The sequence below is a fragment of the Erythrolamprus reginae genome, chromosome 5 (assembly GCF_031021105.1).
Source record: "Erythrolamprus reginae isolate rEryReg1 chromosome 5, rEryReg1.hap1, whole genome shotgun sequence".
Lineage (NCBI taxonomy): Eukaryota > Metazoa > Chordata > Lepidosauria > Squamata > Dipsadidae > Erythrolamprus > Erythrolamprus reginae.
Genome location: NC_091954.1, coordinates 58799898 through 58825598, shown reverse-complemented (window position 1 = coordinate 58825598; position 25701 = coordinate 58799898). Strand labels below are relative to the sequence as shown.

General features: G+C 44.6%; 1 protein-coding gene across 1 annotated transcript in view; it reads left to right on the top strand.

Annotated features, from left to right (window-relative positions):
- SHOC2 (SHOC2 leucine rich repeat scaffold protein) overlaps nt 1-25701 on the top strand; it is a 78063-nt gene that overhangs the window by 31346 nt on the left and 21016 nt on the right. Inside the window, exons 2-3 of the mRNA XM_070752736.1 lie at nt 1038-1988; nt 14780-14917. Coding sequence (XP_070608837.1) covers nt 1286-1988; nt 14780-14917 — 841 coding nt within the window. The 5' untranslated portion in view covers nt 1038-1285. The remainder of the gene's footprint in view (nt 1-1037; nt 1989-14779; nt 14918-25701) is intronic.

Genomic DNA, 25701 nt, shown 5'->3' with positions numbered 1-25701 from the left:
TCTAGAGCGATGCTGGAAGACCAGTAACTCTGAGTCTGACTGAATATTTTTAAGAGTCTTATTTAGTGGCGATACATGTGGCAAATTCTTACATTTTTCCACACTTATTGCATATACTGATTTGTGACGGCTATCCTATTTAAGGTAATTTGTTCCCTACTTAATATAGGGAGTATAGAAAGTATTATTTAAATATTAAAAATCAATAAAAAATATTTATATTAAAATATGAACCAATTGCCAAGCATATGAATTTTGATCATATCACTATGGGGATGCTACATATGTCATAAGTGTGAAAAATGATCACACTTGAATGGTCACTAAACAAACTGTTGGAGCACCTTCTAGAGCAATCTCTCTCAACCTTGGTACCATTAAAATACATATTCCCCATTGCTTGCTGGAAATTCTGGGAAACAGATTTTAAAATTGTGAAGGCTGAGAAACCTACAGAATATAGGAAAACTGTGTGGATAGTGGAAGAGAAAGCTAGAAAGAAAGACTTTCTATAGTAAAACTAATATTTTTTTGTAGAGCTGGATAAAACCTAAGTGGGATTAGGGAATACAGTACTAAACTGTCAAGAATATATTTAAAATAACATCTTTTTTTAGCTTTATAAATTTTTCATGTTTTTTTAAATTTCAAGAGTTATTGTGGGGCCCCAAATCTGCATTACTCTTCCAGATTTTCAATTTACAGTACTTTTAAAGTAATAGTTGTTCAGCTACATTCCAGAATATCAGAGCATACTATCAAGTAAGACCAGTTTAGAGCAAGGCAGGGGAGCTTCATTCAGCAGATGATCTTGTCAGCTGATTACTTATGTTAAGATCTTTGGTTTTTATGCAATCAGAATAGCAATTCTAACTTATTATTAATGCAGTTTTGGGAAATATCTCTTTTATTCCTTATAAACAATTAAAGAAGAATTGTTATGAACTGTGATTTTACATCCTTTTTCTGCAGAGCAAACCAACATGTGATTTTGAGAGCATCTATGCATTAATCTCTCTTCTCTCCTTATATTACAGAACTTCTAATGAAGATTTTTTTGACTATCTAAGAACCAGCAGCCGGGGTTTCTGATATTGAAGCTGTCTGGATCCAACATGTAGCAGATAATTACTATGCCGCTACACTTGTGACTTCTAGATCACACTTTTGTCTTTTATACCTCCTTGTATATCAAAAGTGAATGAATCATCTTAATTTCTTTTTTGGATTTTGTTAACTAAAATTCACGTTGGATTTCAAGTGGTATTAATTAAACCGAGGAACAATGAGTAGTAGTCTTGGAAAAGAAAAAGATTGTAAGGAGAAAGATCCCAAAGTGTCTTCAGCAAAAGAAAGGGAGAAAGAGGCCAAGGCCTCTGGTGGATTTGGGAAAGAAAGTAAAGACAGAGAATCTAAGACCAAAGGGAAGGAAGCCAAAGATGGGAAGAAGGACTCTAGCAGTGCACAGCCGGGCGTGGCTTTTTCAGTAGACAACACAATAAAACGGCCCAACCCAGCTCCAGGTGCCCGTAAAAAATCCAGTAACGCTGAAGTGATCAAAGAGCTAAACAAATGTCGGGAAGAAAATTCAGTACGTTTGGACTTGGCTAAGAGGTCTATACATCTGCTCCCATCATCTATCAAAGAGTTAACCCAGTTGACGGAACTTTATTTATATGGAAATAAGTTACAGTCACTACCTGCTGAGGTAGGCTGTCTTTTGAATCTGGAAACTTTGGCCTTAAGTGAGAACTCACTCACCAGCCTTCCGGACTCTCTTGGTAACTTGAAACAACTTCGTATGGTTGATCTACGGCATAACAAATTGAGAGAGATTCCTCCTGTGGTGTATAGGCTAACTTCGCTTACTACACTTTATCTGCGCTTTAATCGTATCACTTCAGTGGAAAAAGATATCAAGAACTTGTCCAATCTCACCATGCTAAGCATACGGGAGAACAAAATCAAACAACTGCCGGCAGAAATCGGTAAGACTTCTTAAAATCCTGTATGAAATGCTTATTTCTTGTCTATATTGGTATTATTGTATGTCCGCTATTAATGAGCAAAAATTGAAGCAATTGAAACATATTGATACTAATTTAAGTCTTGGTGGCACAATGGTTGGAATGCAGTATTGCAGGCTAACTTTGCCCACACTCTGGAATTTGTCCTGATGGGGCTCAAGGTTGAGTCAGTCTTCCATCCTTCTGAGATTGGTAAAATTTACTACATATTCAACATTCTATTTATAATGAATGGTAATTTTTAACTGCTGTCTCATAGATTTATTTCACTTGAAATAATAAATAAAAAGGTAAATGAAAAGGTTTTGACTGCCTAGTTGTATCTGATTCTAGGGAGCCAGCATGGTTTCTTGGCCAAGGGAGCCAGCATGGTCCGTAGATATTCTGTGATCATATGCCAGTGATTATACATTCAAGTGCGCGGAATGCCATTACCTTCCCATCAAAGTGGTACCTATTTATTGCATTTATATGCTTTCGAACTGCTAGGTGAGCAGATCCTGCGGAAGCTCATGGCCATTTTGCAGTACTCGAATCTTGAACCCAAGCTGTCAGCTTTCCAGCAGATAAGCTCAACATCTTTGTGTCCCCCCATGATACATTGTGTCCCCCCATGATACATAACCATTTTTAAAATTTTGATTTTGAAGCTGATGTTTACTTTAGGATTGACCAATATGAATTAAAATTCTGGAATTTTTAGCAGAAGCATCCCAAGTGGATGAGTGGAGCATCCCAGGTGGGTGGGCAGAGTAAGCAATGCTGTGCTCATAAACACAAGTCTGTTCTTACACACAGCTTTAGCGCTCAGGTGACTTAACTAGCCCTGTTTATAATTTTTAAAAAATCCTTGCAATGGATTTGTTTCAAAGTGCAACTATAATTTCTAGTCACATCATCTTATATTTGCACAATGTGTTTGGGAGTTGAGTGGAACACACCAAAGCTTTAGAAACACCAGAGAAAAAAGTGTGTTAAAAGCAGGATGCAGTTTGGGAAAAGATAGACAGTATGTTATAATAAAAATTGTGGGTTCTCCCGTGCACTGCTTGGAGAGTTCAAGCATGGGCTATCTTTTAATCTGATTAGCCAGGGGCTCAGTTGCAATTTGTCCATGCCTCTTCCTTTGGATGAACTCTAGTTTCTCCGTACTGAAGGAGCGGGTCCAGCAGTCACATGGGTTGCTCATGTCCAATCCGGTGGAACTGAGCCTAGTATTAAAAAAGCTTGCCGGATCCGCCCCTTCCCCAGAATTCGCTCAGTTCGCATATCCTGCGGTTGTATTGTGATAGCTCGTTCAACATTCTAACACCTTCCCTTCGATCTTTTTTCTTCAAAAGTAGTAAGATTTGTTTTATCATTATTATTTACTTGCACTAATAGCGCCAGCCGTTTGCGGCTCGGCTTTTTTCCTTGGAGAAGTTGCGGTTTCGTTTTCCCCCGGCGGTTTTGCCGGATACGATCCCCGCGGCCGCTTGTGGATTCTTCTAATCCTTTGGCCTGGAGGTCCTGGTGCAAGTATTAATCTATTGATTTATTGATTATTTATTGTATACAAAATATTTAAGGGCTTAAGAAATACCTCCTGCGGAGTGAGACGCCTTCTAGTCTCCTGGACTTAGTCGATCGCTTCCCCTTTAAGAAATATTACGGAGCGATTTTTTCGGCGCGAAGGCCTTCGCGCCCTTTTTAAATCTAGGCCTCTCGTGTTGGCCTCCTGCCAGCCGCGTAGGCCTCAGTCCACCGCGTGGATCCCGGAGCGGGCCTTGGGGGTCCCAGGCTAAATTCTCCACCGGCTAAGCCTCCAACCAGAGTGCCTTGGTTTACTTAATTACAAAGTTTAGGGAGGCTGGCCCCGCTGGATTTGGGGGCACGAACTCTGGGTTTGCCCAGATTGTCCTCAAGTTTCAGCAGCTTCGAGGCCTCGAAGCAGGATCCATTCCTCTTGGGAAGTCCTTGAAATTCTTCTCCTTATTATTCAGTTATTGGCTCAGCCTTGTCTTCTGTTAATTGTCAGACTATGGCTACCTTTCCCAAGAGAGGCACAACTAAAGGTCCCAGAGAGGCCAGGCCTACAGGCGATGAGATTACTAGTATCCCCCAGGCCTCTTCCTCCTCTTCTCCAGGGGCCCGCCCCTCGACCAAGGTCACCAGGGCCGAGAAGAGAAGGGACCTAGCCCTACAAAAAATTCATGACAAATCAGCAAAACGTTTGAAAGTGCAGGCCCAAGTAATCAGTAGTCAAGACCCCCCAGAGGCTTCTAGTCTACCTCCTTCTGGGGTCCCTGTGTTATCTCTGGATGAGCCAAACCTAGACAGACCCCAACCTAACCTATGGGGCATAGGTCCAGAGGAACCAGATATTATTGAAGATTCCCCCCAGCCAGGATCCTCCCAGGCCTTTAGGGATTCTTCTGCCTTTTCTGCTGATATTTCCAGTTTACCTCCTGAGTTCCAATCTATTTTTGCTGTGTTGTCCAAAGCCATTGATGCCAAACTCTCCACCATCAATGAGCTTCCCTTACCTCCTCCTCCTTCTCGTCCCTCCCGCCCCTTGGGTTCTTCCCCAGCGGTCAGAGCTCCTATTCAGGATGATTCAGATTCCTCCCAGGACGAATATGAGGATATGGAGGATGATGAGGATCCTTTTCAAGGTTTATCAGATGATGAGGAATCCCAAATAAAGGTTCCTTCTCCAATTACTATTTTTCCTTCTCAATTATTCAAATCTCTCCTCCTCAAAGCTAGAATTTCTACGGGATTAGCGGCCCAGGAGAAACAAGCCTCCACTTCCACTGATCCCCCGGAGGAGAATTTACCCTACTTCACAGAGGAACAGGAGGATAACGAGGTAATTCCTATGCCTAAATTGTTTAAAGATGCTTTACTCAAACAGTGGGAATTTCCAGCCTCTGGCCTTAATCCCTCCACCAAGGACAGAAAGTTGTACAAACTTTCCTCTTCCTATGAAGAGCTTCTATCCTTTCCCAAACCGGATGAACCTGTCAAGATCCTTCACTCGGCAGCGGCTGTGCCAGGCGAGGCGGAGGAAGTCCTCCGCCCAGAGGACAAGCGCATTGAGCAAATGCTCAAAAGAGGATTCACCGCTGATTCCTGGGCCATTAAAAGTTCTGCAGCGGCTTCCTTTTTCTCCAGAGCCATGCTGCTGTGGCTTCGCCAAATTCAACAGCATATTCCTCCCGATGACTTGAGAGGTCAACAAGACTTCAACAAGGTCTTTGCAGCTGCCCAGTACGTGGCTGATGCCACCTTGCAATCTACTAGATTTTCTGCTAAGTCTATTGCAGCTTCTACAACGGCAAGAAGACTCCTATGGATTCGCCCTTGGCAAGCGGGAGTTCGCCAGAAGTGGCAGTTATCCCAGGGTCCCTTAAAGCGCGACCTTCTCTTCGGTGATCTTCTGGATCCACTCCTCACGGAAACCACGGATAAGAAGAAAGTTTTGGGTCCAACCACAAAAAAGGCTACCAAAACGCAGTCCTTTCGTCGCCCAGGGCGCCAGCAAGATCAAGCGGCTTCCTATCAGAGATCTCCAGGTCAGTATTCCCCCCGCTTTCGTTCCCAAGGTAGGAACTCCAGGGGTAGAGGGTTTCGCTTCCAAAGGGGAGCTTCCTCTAACAGGGCTTCAAAAAAACCTAGATGGTAATCTTCCCTCTATTCCCATAGGGGGTCGTCTAGCTCATTTCGCCTCTAATTGGCGTCTCACCTCCAAGGACCCCTGGGTCATTGACACTGTTCAAACAGGCCTTCTTTTAGAATTTATTTCTCCTCCCCCTAAACGTTTTATTTCCTGCCCTTCTCCCAGGTCCTCCTCAGATTGTAACCGTATGGAGGAGGCCATTTCTCATCTATTGTCCATCAGAGCCATTCAACCGGTCCCTTCCGGTCAGAAGGGCCTAGGTTTTTACTCCATCCTATTTATGGTTCCAAAGTCCTCCGGAGGTTGGAGAGCTATTTTGGATTTAAAGAAACTAAACCTATTCATCAAATATAGGAAGTTTAAGATGCACTCCTTATCTTCTATTTTGGCCGCCATTCACACGGGAGATTTCATGGTCTCCTTAGACCTCACTGAGGCCTACCTTCACATTCCTATAGCCAAATGCCACAGAAAATTTTTACGTTTTTCCTTTCAAGGCAGGCATTTCCAGTATAGGGCGATGCCATTTGGCCTGTCCTCGGCCCCTCGGGTCTTTACAAAGCTCTTGGGGTCTCTGGCGGCCTATATCCGGGCGTTTCCCATCCACATTTTATGTTATCTTGATGATATTTTGGTTCATGGGAACTCCCTAGAGAAAGTGAAAACTGACCTTTCTGTCACCATGTCAGTCCTTCAGGACCATGGATTTTCCATCAACTTTGATAAAAGTCACCTCCAACCTTCCACATCCATTTCTCACCTGGGATCCATTATTGATTCAGAATCCTCCCAGGTTTTTCTCTCTCCCGAGAGAAAACTCAGTATAGTGGAGTTAATTTCTAACATTTTATCTAATTCTTCAGTATCCATAGTAACTTTCTCTTCCCTTTTGGGGAAGATGGTGTCATGCATAGGCATCATTCCCTGGGCTCGCCTTCATGCTAGGGAACTCCAGTGGCTCCTGTTACCTTTTCAGAGATCGGGGCACAGCAACTCAAATCGGCGCATTGTCATCCCACTAAGTGTTCGCAGATCCTTCAAGTGGTGGAAGTCTCCGGCCATGGACAGAGGATCCCCGTTCAGGTGCCCGGATCAATTTGTCATCACCACAGATGCCAGTCTATCGGGATGGGGCGCCCACGCCCAGGGGATGATAGCCCAGGGCACGTGGTCCCCAGAGGAAGCTTCCAGGCCAATCAATTGGCTAGAGTTAAGAGCCGTTTCCCTGGCTCTGAAGCATTTCTCTCCTCGCATTCCCAACCGGCACGTTCTCATTCTCACCGACAACATTGCCACAAAAAGCCACATCTGCAGACAGGGGGGCACGAGATCCAAGGCTCTCATGAGGGAGGCCCTCAAGTTGGGCCTCTGGGCGGAAAAACATCTCCAGTCGCTCCTAGCCGATCACATCTCGGGGAGCCTCAACGTCCAGGCGGATTGGCTATCCCAAGCAACGATAGACCCAGGAGAGTGGAACCTCCACCAAGACCTGTTCCATCAAATCAGCCTCAGATTCGGCCTACCAATCCTGGATCTCTTCGCGACCAATGCGAACGCCCAACTCCCTCGCTTCTTTTCCAGATTTCCATCCCCGGGAGCGGAAGCAATCAATGCCCTCCGGAGTCCATGGCCTCCAGGCCTACTCTACGCATTTCCTCCAATTCCAATCCTCCCGGACGTGATTCACAAGGTCCTCACCGAGAGGGCCCGAGTAATCTTAATCGCCCCTCATTGGCCCCGCCGGCCCTGGTTCGCGGATCTCCAACAGCTGTCCGTCCAGGACCCTTGGCGACTCCCCGTTTCGGGGGATATGCTGCGGCAGGGGGCCTCTTTCCATCCAGACCCGGAGTGGTTCCACCTCACCGCCTGGCTGTTATCAGGAGAGACTTAGAACTGCGTGGTCATGACCCCGACTCAGTGGAGGTCATTTTAAAGGCCAGAAGGGGTTCGACCAATCGAATATACGACCACACGTGGTCCAAGTTTCACCAGTGGTGTCTACAGGAAGGTCTTTCCCCTCTGTGCATCCCCATACACAGAATTATTTCCTTCCTTATGCAAGGCTTCCATAAAGGACTTTCCACCAGTACCCTCCGGCGTCATCTGGCTGCCATTTCATCTGTCCTAGGGGGCCCCCACAGACAGCCTCTCCGAGCCTTCCCTGAAGTTCAGGAATTCCTCAAGGGCATAGCCAACCTCAGACCTTCCAAGGTCCACAGGTATCCATCCTGGGATTTGCCACGGGTTCTCCATTCCCTCACGCAGGCACCATACGAACCCCTAAAATCGGCGTCCCTCAGGTACTTATCCTTTAAGGTAGCATTCCTGGTGGCTATTACCTCTGCCCGACGCATTTCGGAGCTGGCTGCCCTCTCAATCAGACAGGACCTTTGTCAATTCCATCAGGACAAGGTAGTCTTGCGACTGGACCCCACCTTCTTACCCAAGGTTAGTTCCATGTTCCACAGATCTCAGGATATTGTCCTACCTTCCTTCTGCCTCCAACGAGACCATCCCTTGGCGATTAGATGGCACACCCTGGATCTCACCAGAGCGCTGAGAATCTATATCCAACGCACAGGACCCTTTCGGAGGTCAGAAGCACTTTTTATAGCCTATCATCCCAGAGTCATGGGGGCCAAAGTGTCTTCAACAGTAATAGGCCGTTGGATCAGAGGGACTATATCTAAGGCCTATGAGTCGGCCTCCCTCTCAGTTCCAAGGAACATCACAGCGCATTCCACCAGGAGCGCAGCCACCTCGGCCGCTTGGGCGACTCAAGCCCCGTTGGAGGAGGTCTGCAAAGCAGCCACTTGGGCCTCGCCAAATTCCTTCATCAGGCACTACAAGATTGATTCTTACGCTTCAGCGGACGCTGCCTTCGGCAGAAGGGTACTCCAATCCGTTATCTCACACGATAGCAATCTAATCCCACCCTAGGGACCATCTATTGGGTATGTCCCATGTGACTGCTGGACCCGCTCCTTCAGTACGGAGAATAGGCGTTGATTGCTTACCTGAACGCCTCTTCTCGTACGGTGAGCGGGTACAGCAGTCACTTCCCGCCCTTGTATGTGTCTTCTTTACCTTTCTATATCCTTCTTCCTCTAACAATGAGAGTTGAACACTGCAGAGCTTCACAACTGAGCCTAGTCTATGGATTCGCGAATTCTGGGGAAGGGGCGGATCCGGCAAGCTTTTTTAATACTAGGCTCAGTTCCACCGGATTGGACATGAGCAACCCATGTGACTGCTGTACCCGCTCACCGTACGAGAAGAGGCGTTCAGGTAAGCAATCAACGCCTATTTTTTCAACTCAGCCAAGAGAGATGCAGATTAAGTTGCTCCTGATTATTAGGGAATTGTTGCAATTAATTAATTTTTGTTAGGAATTAATTAGGACTTTAACTGGAAATTGTGTCATTTAAAAAAAATATATTATCAATTGGCTGGGAAGTGACTGGTGCGTTTGTGGGGGGGCTTGTAGCCTCTGTGGCAAGTGTGGCCTTCAGATCGCCAGCTAGCTACCAATTGCTGTGTGTTGGCTCTGAGGAGCAGCTTCGATTTAAACTGCATGACAACATTTCACCTTTGAAGCTTTGACATCATGACTCCTTAGAACTTCCCAACTAGGCTTTCCCTATTGGCTCACTATGGGTGGCCTTTTTGTAGACAGTTTCTTTTATTGCAGCTCCAATCAGCTTGGAGCCCAGGACGGGCACGGTGAGCGTCCTTTTTTTCCCTCTGAGCAGAAGCTATAAGTAAATCTCCCAGCTTGATTCTATGTGAGTGGCCATATTGCCGGCTGGCAGTCGTGAAGCAGTTAGCGTTTCCAGCTAAATGTCCGAATTTACAGTTTTGTGCCAAAACTGCGGCTGCTACTTTCGCTGTTGCTGCTCCTGATGATTCTGCTGCTGCTATTGATCTTGCTAATTGCTCTTCCACAATTCTTGTGAGGCACAGTGAGTACTACTGATCCCCACTAGGGACAGAATCCCCTGTTTGTGATTAAGAGCTAAAAGAGTGATTCATCATTATTGCTACTGCAGCTATTATGGCTGAAGGCAGAGATTCTATTAGAAGCAGCTCTGCTGATTCTTCCACCTCTCAAGGACGGATGAATGTTCCCAGCCCAAAAGGGCTAAAAAGGAAGTAGAGGGCCTTTCTACCAAGTCCAAATCCTCTAAATCCAAATCATCTGCTTCTGTTGCCCTTAGAAAACAACAGGTCTTAGGGACGCAGTTTGCAAAGGCACAAAATTGGGCCCAACTGGCTAGGAATTCTGATGAGGCTTTTGCATCTGGCAATCCCAGGACCATGGATCTTTCATCTTAGCCCCATATAGTTGACCAACTGGCATGGTGTCCTAATGATCCTCAAGCCAGTTCCCTGATTCCTATTCAGGAGGAAGGTTTGTTGACCTCTATCCATTCACTTTTTGGGTGTCAGACTTCTGCCGCACGTATCCCAGCGACTGGTTAGGTCCCACAGAGTTGGCCTTCTCCAGGTTCCATCGACTAAGCAATGTCGTTTGGTGGGACCCAGGAGAAGAGCCTTCTCTGTGGCAGCCCTGACCCTCTGGAACCAGCTCCCCCCAGATATCAGAGTTGCCCCCCCCCTCCTTGCCTTTTACAAGTTCCTTAAAACCCACCTCTGTCGTCAGGCATGGGGGAATTAAAATTTCCCTTCCCCCAGGCTTATAGAATTTATACATGGTATGCTTGTATGTATGAGTGGTTCTTTAAATTGGGGTTTTTAAGATTATTTTTAATATTAGATTTGTTTACATTGTCTTTTATATTGTTGTTAGCTGCCCCGAGTCTTCGGAGAGGGGCGGCATACAAATCAAATAAAATCAATCAATCAGTCAATCAATCAATCAATCAATAAATTGTAGTCAGACCCTAAGTCCCTTCAACCCTACAGCAACTGGACTCCACCCAGCTGAGCTTGGTTCTCCCCCCCGCCCCCAATACAGTGGAACCTCGACATACGAGCAGCTCTACTTACGAGCTACTCGAGATAAGAGCTGGGAGGGGAGCGACATTTTTGTTCGCCTCCCGAGCTCACATTCGGGATACGAGCGCCAAGGAGCTGTCTCCTGAAGCCGAACACTAACTTCCGCTTTTGGCTTCAGGAGACAGCTCCTTGGCGCTCGTATCCCGCGTGTTTTAAAAGGTTGCAGCCGGCCTGGGGGGCTCGGGGGGGTGCTGGCAAGCCCCCCAGGCCGGCTGCAACCTTTTAAAACACGCGCGCCGCTTCGCAGCTCTCTGCTGAATCCGGAACGCTAACTTCCGCGTTCGGATTCAGCAGACAGCTGCGAAGCAGCGCACGTGTTTTAAAACGTGGCAGCCGGCTCGGGGGGAAGCCCCCGAGCCCCCCAGGCCGGCTGCAACCTTTTAAAACACGCGCGCCGCTTCGCAGCTCTCTGCTGAATCCGGAACGCTAACTTCCGCGTTCGGATTCAGCAGACAGCTGCGAAGCAGCGCGCGTGTTTTAAAACGTGGCAGCCGGCCTGGGGGGCTCGGGGGGGGTGCTAGCAAGCCCCCCAGGCCGGCTGCAACCTTTTAAAACACGCGCGCCACTTCGCAGCTCTCTGCTGAATCCGGAACGCTAACTTCCGCGTTCGGATTCAGCAGACAGCTGCGAAGTGGCGCGCGTGTTTTAAAAGGTTGCAGCCGGCCTGGGGGGCTTGCTAGCACCCCCCCCGAGCCCCCCAGGCCGGCTGCCACGTTTTAAAACACGCGCGCTGCTTCGCAGCTGTCTGCTGAATCCGAACGCGGAAGTTAGCGTTCCGGATTCAGCAGAGAGCTGCGAAGCGGCGCGCGTGTTTTAAAAGGTTGCAGCCGGCCTGGGGGGCTCGGGGGCTTCCCCCCGAGCCGGCTGCCACGTTTTAAAACACGTGCGCTGCTTCGCAGCTGTCTGCTGAATCCGAACGCGGAAGTTAGCGTTCCGGATTCAGCAGAGAGCTGCGAAGCGGCGCGCGTGTTTTAAAAGGTTGCAGCCGGCCTGGGGGGCTCGGGGGGAAGCCCCCGAGCCCCCCAGGCCGGCTGTGACATTTTAAAACACGCGCGCTGCTTCGCAGCTCTCTGCTGAATCCGGAACGCTAACTTCCGCGTTCAGATTCAGCAGACAGCTGCGAAGCAGCGCGCGTGTTTTAAAAGGTTGCAGCTGGCCTGGGGGGCTCGGGGGGAAGCCCCCGAGCCCCCCAGGCCGGCTGTGACATTTTAAAACACGCGCGCTGCTTCGCAGCTCTCTGCTGAATCCGGAACGCTAACTTCCGCGTTCAGATTCAGCAGACAGCTGCGAAGCAGCGCGCGTGTTTTAAAAGGTTGCAGCTGGCCTGGGGGGCTCGGGGGCTTCCCCCCGAGCCTCCCAGGCTGGCTGCAACCTTTTAAAACACGCGCGCTGCTTCGCAGCTGTCTGCTGAATCCGAACGCGGAAGTTAGCGTTCCGGATTCAGCAGACAGCTGTGAAGCGGCGTGGGTGTTTTAAAACGTGGCAGCCGGCCTGGGGGGCTCGGGGGCTTCCGCCCGAGCCCCCCAGGCCGGCTGCAACCTTTTAAAACACGCGCGCTGCTTTGCAGCTGTCTGCTGAATCCGAACGCGGAAGTTAGCGTTCCGGATTCAGCAGAGAGCTGCGAAGCAGCGCGCGTGTTTTAAAACGTTGCAGCCAGCCTGGGGGGCTCGGGGGCTTCCCCCCGAGCCCCCCAGGCCGGCTGCAACCTTTTAAAACACGTGCGCTGCTTCGCAGCTGTCTGCTGAATCCGAACACGGAAGTTAGCGTTCCGGATTCAGCAGACAGCTGCGAAGCGGCGCGGGTGTTTTAAAATGTGGCAGCCGGCCTGGGGGGCTCGGGGGCTTCCCCCCGAGCCCCCCAGGCCAGCTGCCACGTTTTAAAACACGCGCGTTGCTTCGCAGCTGTCTCTGAACGCTAACTTCCACGTTCGGCGGCAGCGGGTTTTTTTGTTGTTGCACGGATTAATTTGTTGTTGCAGCGGGTTTTTTTTTGTTGTTGTTGCACGGATTAATTGACTTTACATTGTTTCCTATGGGAAACAATGTTTCGTCATACGAGCGTTCCGACTTACGAGCCTCCTTCCGGAACCAATTAGTCTCGTAAGTCGGGGTTCTACTGTATGCCAAAGGAAATTATATTTCAGTTAGATTATGGGTTCCAATGTTTTAGGTGCTGCCTCCTGAGCTTTTTAGCACATGGACACGACAGCTTTGGTATAATACTGGGCCTTATTGCCAGGAATAGCAAATTAATATAATACCTAGTACTTCATACATTTGAGGCAAGGGATGCCGTGTTAAAAACATTGGGACTGAAAGTATTTCTGGTAATTCCTAAACCTAATCTATTATAGAAAAATCATTACTGTTTTTGCCAGTCATTGTTGTGAAATTAATACACTTGGCTTAATTTCATATGTTTTTCCATCTACTTCAAGTTTGCGTTCATTTCTTTTGCTTTCAAGTTTGCGTTCATTTCTTTTGCTTCTGAAAACAGTCTGTATTTTCCCTGCATGATTTAGTGCAGGTTTTATCATGAGGAACATTAAAGTGACAATCTGCTTAAAAAAATTAAAATTAAGAAAAACAGACCAAATTTAGCAGTCAAACTAATACTACTGGCTGTTTTAAATATTGTTTATGAAGGTTTGAATTATTTTTCATAAAATAAACTGTTGCAGGAAGAAATTCTGTCTCAGAAGCTTATTTTTTGTGGGGTGAATGTGAGAAAATGGGCACCAGAAGAAAAAGAGGAAGAGGAAGTAGATGAAGGCAAAATAAGAGCTAGTGACATGGAAAAGATTTCAGGTTCCAGAGTTCACTTTCCATTACCTTTCTTTCTTATCCTTTATTCAACTTTGATTCCTGGGTGGATCACTCATTAGACTGAATGTTCACTTTGGAACAGACGGTGTATGATCTGAAAATGAGGAACAGTGTAATTAATCCCTTGCCATAGGTGTCAAGTAACACATTATTTTCACTCCTGACTTGGCTTACGCTGGGCATCTGATGGATTCCAGCTAATTGGGGGATTGTTCCGTTAGGTACAATTTTTATTGTTTTTCTGCAGAATGATTTAAAATCAGGTATTGGCCAGTGATTATTAGTTTTCTTGTTTGATAGCTGACACATGACTGGTCTGTTTATTTTATCGATGCTCACAATAGCTGAATATAAATGGATGTGTATAATTCTAATTATATAACTTGTTTGTACTCTTGGTTCGATATCTTTTTAAGAATATTTTTTTCGGATCATCTGAATTCTTCAAGCATTCCTGCAAAAGAAAAGAATACTGCAAGATGCTTCTTTTTCAAATACGTCTTAGTTGCTCTTTTTAAAATCTTAAATGATAAAAATTTACATAATAATAAAATACAATAATAATACTTAACATAAAATAAGGCAGATATTTGTTTTGTTAGGCCATTATGAATTACTTTAATTTTTAAAATTATACATTGAAAAGTGAAATACAAGTTGAATATGGCAGCATTTCTCTAACCCAGTATTTCCCTTTACCACAAATAATTTTATAAAAATGTTAATTTTATTTATTTGTATACAACTTCCTCATTATTACAAGAATTTATGATACTTTGAAGATATATCTTGGAACTCCAGGACACAATGACATGTTTTTTTCTTGCAAAGTTTACCTGTAGTAGAGTTTTAAAAGTCAATTGAAATGTTTGGGTTCAAACAATAAGCTCTGCTGCATTGGATTTAAAAATAAATAAAATAATTAGGAATTGCTAGAGTTTATTTTAAAAAAAATAAACTCTAGCAATTCCTAATTATTTTATTTTATTCTAATAAAAATGAGCAAATAAAACATACAATGGGACAGAATGTTAAAAGCAAGCAATAATATTCAAGAATGTTAAAAAGTAGTATTACTTGATGTGTGTCTTTATATTGTTTTTTTTTTTTAATCTTAGCCATAATCCTTTGTGATCCCTCAGATAAAATGACAATATTAAAGACTTGTTCATTTATTTAAATATTGAAAAACCTTTTGTCCCATTTTACTACAAAATCTCAAACAATGTGACTCTGTTTATTGTCAGGTGAGTTGTATAACCTCATAACGCTGGATGTAGCCCACAATCAGCTTGAACATCTTCCAAAGGAGATTGGCAATTGCACACAGATCACCAAACTTGATCTACAGCACAATGAACTTTTGGACCTTCCAGACACTATAGGCAAGTAAAAATGTCAGCAATTCACTTATTATATTTACATTCTGTCTTTATTTTTACAACTCAAGGAATACTTCTCCCTTTTCCTATTTTCCCAACAACAGCAACAGCCACAACCCTGAGTTTGGTTAGGCTAAGAGATCAACTGAAAATTACACTGTGGATTTCTGTGCCTTGAGATAGACTAGAACTCACTGTTGCCTGGTTTCTACATCTTAACTACACCAAACTGGATCTTTTCTAGGTTTAAAATTTATATAAACTAACTATTAATATCTGTTTATAATTATGTAAAGGAGCAATTTGATTATAGGTGTCCTGTTGATCATTTGCAATAAGTTCATTTAAAATTGGGTTATTATTGTAGACATGCATCGATTTGCAGTATAAGCTCCATTTAAATATTGCAGTTTTCATATATGACAAAGCAATTAATGTAGTAAAATAAATTATACATAGTGATGCAAAATGGGATTGGAAAGTACTATCAACTTCAATTACCAATTTCTGGATATATATATGTTTTGTACTTTAAATATTTTCATTTCATTTTCACATGAGATTGATGAAGTATTTTTGTTTGTTTTGAGGAAACAATAATATGCACATTTATATAAAATATTGCCAAATAGATTCATTTCTTGCTCACGGCGAGGAATAGAGAATTTATATCTCAGTATTTTCAAACTCGTGAATACAAAACAATACATTGCTTTTGTTTGAAATTTGGCCTGGACAAAGATGTTTTTAGCAGCTATGTATATGAATTGTGATCTCAGAAGCCATGCAGGTATTTTAAAAAATTATTAAAAGGTAGTATTTAAAGAGAGTTCCTGAAAATTGGTTTTTTTGGCTGAAGTAGGACCTGGAAAAATCTTCTCAATAGAGGTTGAATGCAAAACCATTGCCTTAGATATCAAGAAAGCATGTACAGCAATACCTCATGATACGAACTTAATTGGTGCAAGGAGGAGGTTCGTAAGACGAAAGGTTCGTAAGACGAAACATTGTTTCCCATAGGAAACAATGTAAAGTCAATTAATCCGTGCAACCAAAACCCCCCCCGCAAAAAAACGGCTTTCGGCGACTGCTGGGAAGACGCGCGGCTGTTTTAAAAGGTGACAGCTGGCCTGGGGGGCTTCCCAGCACCCCCCGAACCCGGGTTTGGGGTTTGGGGGGGTGCTGGCAAGCCCCCCAGGACGGCTGCGACCTTTTAAAACAGCCGCGCCGCTTCCCAGCTGTCTCCTGAAGCCGAACGCGGAAGTTCAGCTTTGGCGTTCGGCTTCGGGAGACAGCTGGGAAGCGGCGCGGCTGTTTTAAAAGGTCGCAGCCGGCCTGGGGGGCTTCCCAGCAACCTCCCGAACCGAACCCGGGGTTCAGCAAAATTTTGCCTCTTCTTACGAACTTTGTTCGAGTTACGAACCGGCGTTCGGGAGGCTTCTGGGAAGCCCCGCCGCCCGGCTGTCACCTTTTAAAACAGCCGCGCGGCTTCCCAGCAGTCTCCGAACGCCGGTTCGTAACTTGAAAAAAGTTCGTAAGAAGAGGCAAAATTTTTCTGAACCCCGGGTTCATATCACGAGTTGTTCGTAAGACGAGGGGTTCGTATCTTGAGGTACCACTGTAGTTCAATCATCAAGAGTAGAGCTTGATTTCAAATTATGCTTGCCTTCAACCTTTAAGTAAAAAAAAAAAGCATGACAAATGAGCTCTTTCTTTTAGAACAAATCAAGGGCAAATAGAAAACCATTTGAGCAAAATCTTGCATTGGCCTCATTGTTATTTTAGTACCTAGTCTTTCTGGATTACTAATGCTATGCTAGATAGCCAATTTTTTAAAAAAATTTGTATGAGCAATTCTTTGTCCTCAGCAGTAGCTTAGCTTGTTTGTTTTGACTGTCCTGCCAATATCAGGATTTTCTGGTTTCTCCCCCCCCCCTTAAATCCTAAAATAATTCAGAGGATAGATAGGTCACAGGTATTTTCCCTTTAAATAATACTTTGCCTGAGTATTCCTAGAAAATAACTACCAGATACTAACGAACACATCCCTCAGCCTGAGATAGTTTGAAAAAATATTTTCAGCAACATGCTGAGATTTAGAAACCAGTTGACAAGGATTTACATTTCTTTTTCAGCAACAAACATAGTCATGGAAGAATGCAGGCTCTGATTCTCAAAAGTATCCATAATACAACAAACAAGACCAGACACCACAAATTGTTGCTGAGTCTATAAAAGTAGAAGTAGCTGGTTTTTGTGTTTGAAGTGCTATTTAATGTGAAGAATTGTTATGATTGTATATAAAGATAGATAAGCAACATGTACAGGTATTCCTCGACTTACAACAGTTCATTTAGTGACTTTTCAAAGTTACAACAGCACTGACAAAAATAAGTTATGATCATTTTTCACACTTACGACCTTTGTAGCATCCCCATGATCATGGGTTCAAAATTCAGATGCTTGGCAACTGGTTCATAAGTGGGAAGTGTTCCAAGGTCATGTGATCATCTGTTGCAACCTTCTGTCAAGAAAGGTCAGTGGGGATGCCAGAACCACTTAAGGACCAGGTTATTAACTTAACACCTGCACTGATTCATTTCACTAACTGTGGCAAGAAAGATTGTAAAATGGGGTAAAACTCATTTGACAAATGTCTCACTTAACAATAAAAATATTGGTCTCAATTGTGGCTATAAGTTGAGGACTACCGGTATTACTTGCTATATTTTAAGGAACGATAAGCACTTCGCAGCCTTGGTGAAGTTATTACATATTGTATATAGTAAATGTAAGGCATTGAGAAGCAAATAGCATGAAAAGTCATTTAGGCACCCTCTCTTTTTTCAATATAGAAGGATCGTTTTGTTGGTTAGAATTGCTAGTCAGATATACCCGAAGTTACGATTTGGGTACATAATTTAGGGCAGTGATTTTCAACCTTTTTTGAGCCGCGGCACATTTTTTACATTTACAAAATCCTGGGGCACACCACCAACTAAAATGACACAAATCTAATAAACAAACAAACATATAAACAAACAAACAAACAAACACATACATACATACACACATACACACATACATAACCCCCTCATATATACAATCCCATGTAACATCCCCTTATAAATATAGTCAATCATCAATCATCCCTCCTCAAATTTATACCACTGTCTCATTTCTGGGTACTTCTCCTGTCTTTCCCCCTTTTCTCTCTCATGTTTCTCATTTCTCTCTCTTCCTCCCTTTTCCCCTCATTCCTTCCCCCTCTCACTTCTCTTTTTCCATCCCTGTCTCTCTCCCCCCCTTATGTGTGTGTGTATACACACTCGAACCATTTCCAAAACCAATTGAGGGCTGGTTTTTCTCTCTCTTTTATTCTTTTCAAAAACAGGTGTGGGCTGGAGGGGGGTTCTTATTATTTGGGTGCTTTTTACCATATGCTTCAAGAATCACCTCTCTCTCTTTTGTTTCTCTCAGCTCTCATTCTCTGCCTCAATCATTTTCTCATTTCTCCTTTTTTCTCCCCTTTTTGTTCTCATTTCTCTCTCTCTCCTTTCCTCTCCCTATCTGTCTCTCTTGCTTTCTCTCTCTCTTGCTATCTCTTTTTCTCTCTTGCTTTCCTTCTCTCTCTCTCTCACTCGTTCTCTCTCTTATTTTTTCTCTCTCTCTTGTTCTTTCTCATGCTTTCTCTCTCTGTGTTGCTCTCTCTCTCGTTCTCTCTTATTTTCTTTCTCTCATGCTTTCTCTCTCTTGTTCTTTCTCTCTCTCTCTGTTGCTCTCTCATTCTCTTATTTTCTTTCTCTCTTGTTCTTTCTTTCTCTCTCTCTCTCTCTCTGTTGCTCTCTCTCTCGCGTTCTCTCTCTTCCTTTCTTCTCTGTGGAGGCCGGCGAAGGTTTTCCTTAGTTTGAATGTTCTGAGCAAGCTGGCAGGGGGATGGGAAGCAGCCCCTTTACTGACAGCCCGGGACGGGACTGTGAGAGGGGTGGGCGTTCCCACAGCGCTCGGAGCAGCTAGCGGCCGGATCGCCAGCGCCGCTGCAGCCACCGCTGTGGGAGGAGCTGCGCCCAAAGAAAGACGGAGAGAAGGAAGGATCGGGCGGGCGGGGACAGCCACAAGTGGAAGCCTCAGCCCTGGAGCTCCCACTTGCAGAAGCCGCCCCTCCCCCGGCTATTGCCTGCTGCTGCTATTAGCGATGAGAAGCCATGGCCGACTTTCAAAGCAACCTTTGCCAGCCTCCCGTGGGAGGGTGCCAATAGCGGCGGCGGCGGGCAATAGCCTGGGGGCAGCTACTGCAAGTGGGAGCTCCAGGGCTGAGGCTTTCACTTGTGGCTGTCCCCGCCCGCCCGATCCTTCCTTCTCTCTGTCTTTCTTTGGGCGCGGCTCCTCCCATAGCGGTGGCTGCAGCGGCGCTGTCGATCCGGCCGCTAGTTGCTCCGAGCGCTGTGGGAACGCCCACCCCTCTCACAGTCCCGTCCCAGGCTGTCAGTAAAGGGGCTGCTTCCCATCCCCCTGCCAGCTTGCTCAGAACGTTCAAACTAAGGAAAACCTTCGCCGGCCTCCACAGAGAAGAAAGGAAGAGAGAGAACGAGAGAGAGTTCCCACTTGCAGGAGCCGCCTCGCGGCACACCTGACCATGTCTCGCGGCACACTAGTGTGCCACGGCACACCGGTTCAAAAACACTGACTTAGGGTGATATTACTCAGTTTTTAAAATATTACTCTGGTGGTTTTATTTCTTGTTTTGTTTTAGATACTTACCGGTTTTAGACTTTATCATTCGTCTCTTTCATTCTTAACAATAATTTAATCAATTTATTTTTGTATTTATAATAAATATATAGATCTGGTATTTATACCCATGTATTGCACATATGATAATAGTTGATACAATTAATATGGTAATAGTAATAACATTACTTGATATTTTATGTAAATGATTTTGAAATTGCATTGTTGTTTGTATTTTTAAAAATGTGTGTTTCTCTGTACTGAAAGAGTGGATCCAGCAGTCACGTGGGTTGCTCGATGTCCAATCCGCATAGGACTGAGCCTGTCTTTAAAAAGATTGCTGGATCCGCCCCTTCCCCAGAATTCGCTCAGTCCTCCTACCGGCAGGACATGTGGTGGCTCAGCTCCTCTCCAAACAAACACCTTCCCTTTTTCTTTTTCTCTCTAAAACCAACAGAAAAGATAACTAATTAGTTCCTTCTTATCGGCAATCGAAGCAGTTTGGCTTTCAGACAGCCCTCCTTGGGCTCGGCTCCGAGTGGAGAAGCTGCAACCAGGCTTTTAGTTAATTGTGCATTTGCTTTGCCCCCTTGCTACAGCTGGCCGAGTTTTACTATCGTTAAATCTGCCCAGCTGGGAGGTTTTTATTACTAATTCGCTTCTGTTACCTCCTGTGAAGTGGGACACTTTTACAAGGGCACTTGTTTCTTTCCCCTGGACTTAATCTGACTCTTATTGAGTTTCCTTGGCGTGAAGGCCCTCAGCGTCCAGTAATTCCGGCACCATCGGTCCGCCCACGCACAGGTCCTTTGGCACCTTACAGTCTATCACGTGGCTCAGAGTAGGCTGTGAGAGTCTCAGGTGCTATGCCTGTGCTAGGCCTCTCAATAAGTGTGCCTTGGTTGCTTAATCAGTGAGGCCTAGCCCTTCTGGATTCATTGGCACAAACTCTGGATTGATCCAGATTGTCTTTGAGTGGCAGACGCGCCTCGGCCTCGGAATTCTTGGGAATTTATTGGTTCAGACTATTGCTTCTCCCAAATTTTGGCTCTTGACCTTGTACCTGTAATTTGTTCAGGCCATGGTTTCTTCTATTCCCAAGAGAGGCACTTCTTCCAGAAATACTCAGTACCCTAGGCCTACTGGTGATGAAATTGAAATCATGCCCCAGGCCTCGTCCTCCTCCCATGCAGCTCCACCAGTGGCCAGGCCCACCAGTGCTGAAAAGAGAAGGGATAAAGCACTCCAAAAAACCTATGAACAATCAGCTAAATGATTAAGAGTGCAGGTCCAAGTACATGTTAGCTCACCAGAACCCCCAGATCCCCTTGATCTGCCTCCCTCAGGTGTACCTGTCTTGTCTCTGGATGAGCCAAACCTAAATAGACCCCAACCTAATTTATGGGGCTTAGGTCCAGAGGTACCAGACCATTTGAATCAAGGTCCCTTAGAGCCTGAACCTTCCAGTGCCCACAGGGTTCCCTCTGATTTACCTACTTCTATTACTAACCTTCCTCCTGAGCTGCTATATTTTCTGCCTTATCTCAAGCCATTGATGCCAAATTCAAGGCCATCAATGTGCATTTCCATCCTCGTAGTCACTCTCGTTTTAGATCCATGACTTCCTTCTCAACCTACAGAGTCACAAGAACCAGACTGAATCCTCTGAGAAGGAGAACGAGGATGATGAAGATCCTGAAGACAGGGATGACCCCTTCCAAGGCCTGTTTGAGGATGAAGAATCTCAAATCAAGACTCCGCCATCCTCTACTATTTTTCACTTTCAGTTGTTTAAGTCTCTACTGCTCAAAGCTAGGGCAGGTACAGGCCTCTCAGGTCAGGACAAACCTGCACCGACCTCTGCAGCTCCACAAGAAGAAAATCTCCCCTTCTTCATGGAGGAGCAGGAAGATACTGAGGTCATCCCCATGCCTAGACTATTCAAGGACGCTTTGTTGAAACAGTGGGATCACCCAACCGTGGATTCTAATCCCTCCTCCAAAGATAAGAAACTGTACAAAGTCTCACCTTCTTATGAGGATCTTCTTATTTGTCCAAAGGCAGATGAGCCGGTCAAGACCCTGCATTCTGCAGCAGCTATGCCTGGCGATGCAGAAGAAGTCTTAAAGCTGGAAGACAAACGTCTGGAGCAAATGCTCAAGAAATGCTTCCTGACTGACACCTGGGCCATTAAATGTGCAGCGTCAGCATCCTTCTTAATTAGAGCCATGCTTCTGTGGTTACAGCAACTTTAACAGCATATCCCTCCTGATGATGTAAGGGGCCAGCAGGACCTCAACAAGGTCTTCGCAGTGGCCCAGTATATTGCGGGCGCCATCCCACAATCCTCTAGATTTGTGGCAAAATCGGTGGCTGCCTCAACAATAGCCAGGAGGCTTCTGGCAAGCGGGAGTGAGGCAGAAGTGGCAACTCTCCTTGGGTCCCCTAAATCGTAAGCTACTATTTGGTGATTTACTTGATCCTCTACTTAAAGAAGAAAATCCTGGGTCCTACTACCAAGAAGGCTACTAAAACGCTTCAGTCCTTTCTGTGGTCCAATCGCCAACAGGATCAGGGGTTCACGTTTCAAAGGAACTTAGGTCAGTATAATTCCCACTTTCGTTCCCAATCAGATAGGACCATAGGGGCAGAGGGTCTCAATATCAGAGAGGCTCCTCCTCCTCGAGGGCCTGAAAAAAGGTCCAGGTGGTAATGACCACTCTATCCCCATTGGGGGGCTCTTGGCCTGGTTCGCTTTCCAGCTGGCGCTGTACTTGTAAGGGTTATTTCCACAGTTGAATGGGGGCTCCAATTGGAGTTTATCTCCATTCCCCCCAAACGTTTAATCTCTTGCCCTTCTTCTAGATCCCCTTCCGCATGGAGGAGGTGATCCAACATCTGCTTACTATCAGTGCTATCCAGCCAGTTCCATCTTCTCAGAGAAGACTTGGCTTCTACTCCATCCTCTTCATGGTCCCTAAGACCTCTTGAGGATGGAGAGCCATTTTGGATCTTAAAAGATTAAACCAGTAAATTAAATACAGAAAATTCACGATGCATTCCTTATCTTTTATCCTGGCTTCCATTCACCCGGGGGACTTCATGTCTTCCTTAGACCTTATGGAGGCTTATCTCCATATTCCCATTTTAAAGGGCCACAGGCAATTGCTCCTCTTTGCTTTTCAGGGCAAATGCTATCAGTACAGGGCCATGCCTTTCGGCCTGTTCTCGGCCCCTTGAGTCTTTACTAAGCTCTTGGGCGCCTTGGCGGTTCATATCTGGGCTACCCCATTCATATTCTGTGTTATTTAGATGACATTTTAGTTCACGGTCCCTTCAAAGAGGGCCCCCGGACAGATCTTCAATTATCCATGTCTATCCTACAGGAGCATGGTTTCTCCATCAATATCAAAAAAGGTCAGCTTCATCCTTCCACTTCCCTTTAGCACCTGGGGGAAGTCATAGATTCCCACCTATCTCAGGTTTTCCTTTCTACTGAGAGGAAGATCAGCATCAAAAAGCTTATTTCTCAAATTAGGTCCCAAAGAAAGGTATCCATCGCCTCCCTGTCTTCCCTACTGGGAAAGATGGTGTCCTGTATTGGCATCATTCCCTGGGCACGTCTTCATGCCAGGGAACTCCAATGGCTCTTGTTGCCATTCCATAGATCAGGAATCAGAAACTTGGCACGCTCCATTCTCGTTCCTCCTGTCGTCCTGAGATCCCTCTCGTGGTGGACCTCCTCCGCCCTGGACAAAGGATTCCAAACCAGTTTACCATCACCACGGATGCCAGTCTGCTGGGCGGGGAGCCCATGTTCTGGGCCTGATAGCCCAAGGCACGTGGTCAACGGAGGAGTCAACCAAGCCAATCAATTGGCTGGAACTGAGAGCAGTGTCGCTAGCCCTCAAGAAGTTCAAACCACACATCTTCAACCCACATGTTCTGATCCTAACGGACAATATGGTGACGAACAGCCACATCTGGAGACAAAGAGGCACCCGGTCCAAGGCCCTGTTGCAGGAAGCACTGAAAGTGGGTCTTTGGGTGGAAACACATCTGCAGTCTCCCATGATAGCCAACTAATCCCTCCCTAGGGACACATCTATTGGGTGTGCCCCACGTGACTGTTGGACCCGCTCTTTCAGTATGGATAGTAGGCATTGATTGCTTACATGAACGCCTCTTCTCATACACTGAGCGGGTACAGTAGTCACTTCCCTCCCTATGTACTACTGAGTATGGTTGTGCCTTTTTCCTTCCTTCCTTATCTATCAGAGCAGAGCACTATTATAGCCACCACTTTTTGAGCCTAAATCTACAGATTCGCGAATTCTGGGGAAGGGACAGATCCAGCAATCTTTTTAAAGACAGGCTCGGTCCTATGTGGATTGGACAGCGAGCAACCCATGTGACTGCTGTACCTGCTCAGCGTACGAGAAGAGGCGTTCAGGTCAGCAATCAACGCCTATTCTGTCACATTTCTTTGAGATAGAAACTTCTCCTTGGTGATGGCTTCCCATGTTAAGACTTTAGTGAAAGAAAGATTAGTTTTCATGAGCTGAAAAACATATGCTTCCAGGAAAGTGAGGAATGACTGTCTTGGTTCATTTTGAACAAGAATATACTACATGAAGTAGATGATATTGAAGATGCCCCAAAATTAAGCTTTCTATTTACTCTCATTTTTCACTATTTATATATAACTTTCAAATATATGCTTTCAACTATATTATATTTCTCTTTCAAACGTTTCTCTTTCTCACATTCATAAATTTGTCAAAAATAGTAATGACCACAAAAATCTGATCTGCATATCCCCTCCATAGAATAAAGTTTCAGTGAATTTTCCAAATTGTTACTTGTTAGATCTCATAGATTTTTGGTGAGAATTCTACCAAATATCTTCCTTCTTAGCACATATAGTTTTTTGTTCTGTTATTATATTTTTCTTTATATAAAAGAACAATAACTATATTCTTCCCATTTTTGACATAGGAGAAGGCTTTACAATCATGTTAAACAAGCATTACAACTACTCTAAACAGACCACATTCTTATTTTAACATTTTTCCGGGTAGCCCATCTATAGCTATAACTAGTATTTTTCAGGATTTTAGCACCATTTCTAACTTGCTTTTTGTAAAGGGCAGTAATTTTGATTTTATTTATTTTGATTCTACTATGCAAATCTCTGCAATGCTCTTTCCAAAATTTCCTCATATCGGTGTAACCCCAAGTCATCTCATAATTTTAATTTGTTATTTCATTCATTGTATTGGAGCCTTCTCATTTGGCTGTTTCCCTCCATTTCTGAAACTTTTTAAACTCCCATCAAACTTTCTCTGTATTGTGCCTTTTAAAATTGTTCCTTGTTTTTTGACTACATTCTTTGCACTTTTTGTACCCTTTTCTCTGAATAAATAGTATAGAATATATTTTATTATAATTTTACAAACAGTTGTTTTCTTACATGGAGTTATCTATTCCTGTGGCTGTTCTTTTTCAGTCTGGTTTCTTTCACTTTTCTTTGTCCAAATCTATCCTTCATTCAGAAATTAATATCACTCTTGCCTTTTCCACTGAATGTTTTCATCAAGAGTGTGTTTATCAGTCCATTAGATCTGAACATAATTAGTTATATCCTCCTTTTTAAAAATTCTCAAGCTAAGACATAACTGTATTTCTTTCAATACAGATTAATTCAATTCATTCATTCAATCATGCATGCATGCATTGATTCATTTTAGCATTTTCTTCATACATTCTAAATAGGTTTTCCATATATTTATGGGCTCATAAATATTGATAACTGTTGCCATCGTTGTTTGGTGAATTAAATCATTTGAAGTTAGTAAAATAAGAAGGAAAACTTTCTATACTAGCTTTAATTTTAAATTTTAATATACTACCCATACACTGTGCAACATTCCTTGTTTACAGAAAGAGTTCAGGCATAAACAGTACAACAAAATGCTGATTTAGCAGATCTTCTCATGCAATGGACCGGGTTATGGCGTTTGGATAATTATTTCATTATTCAAATAATTAAAAGG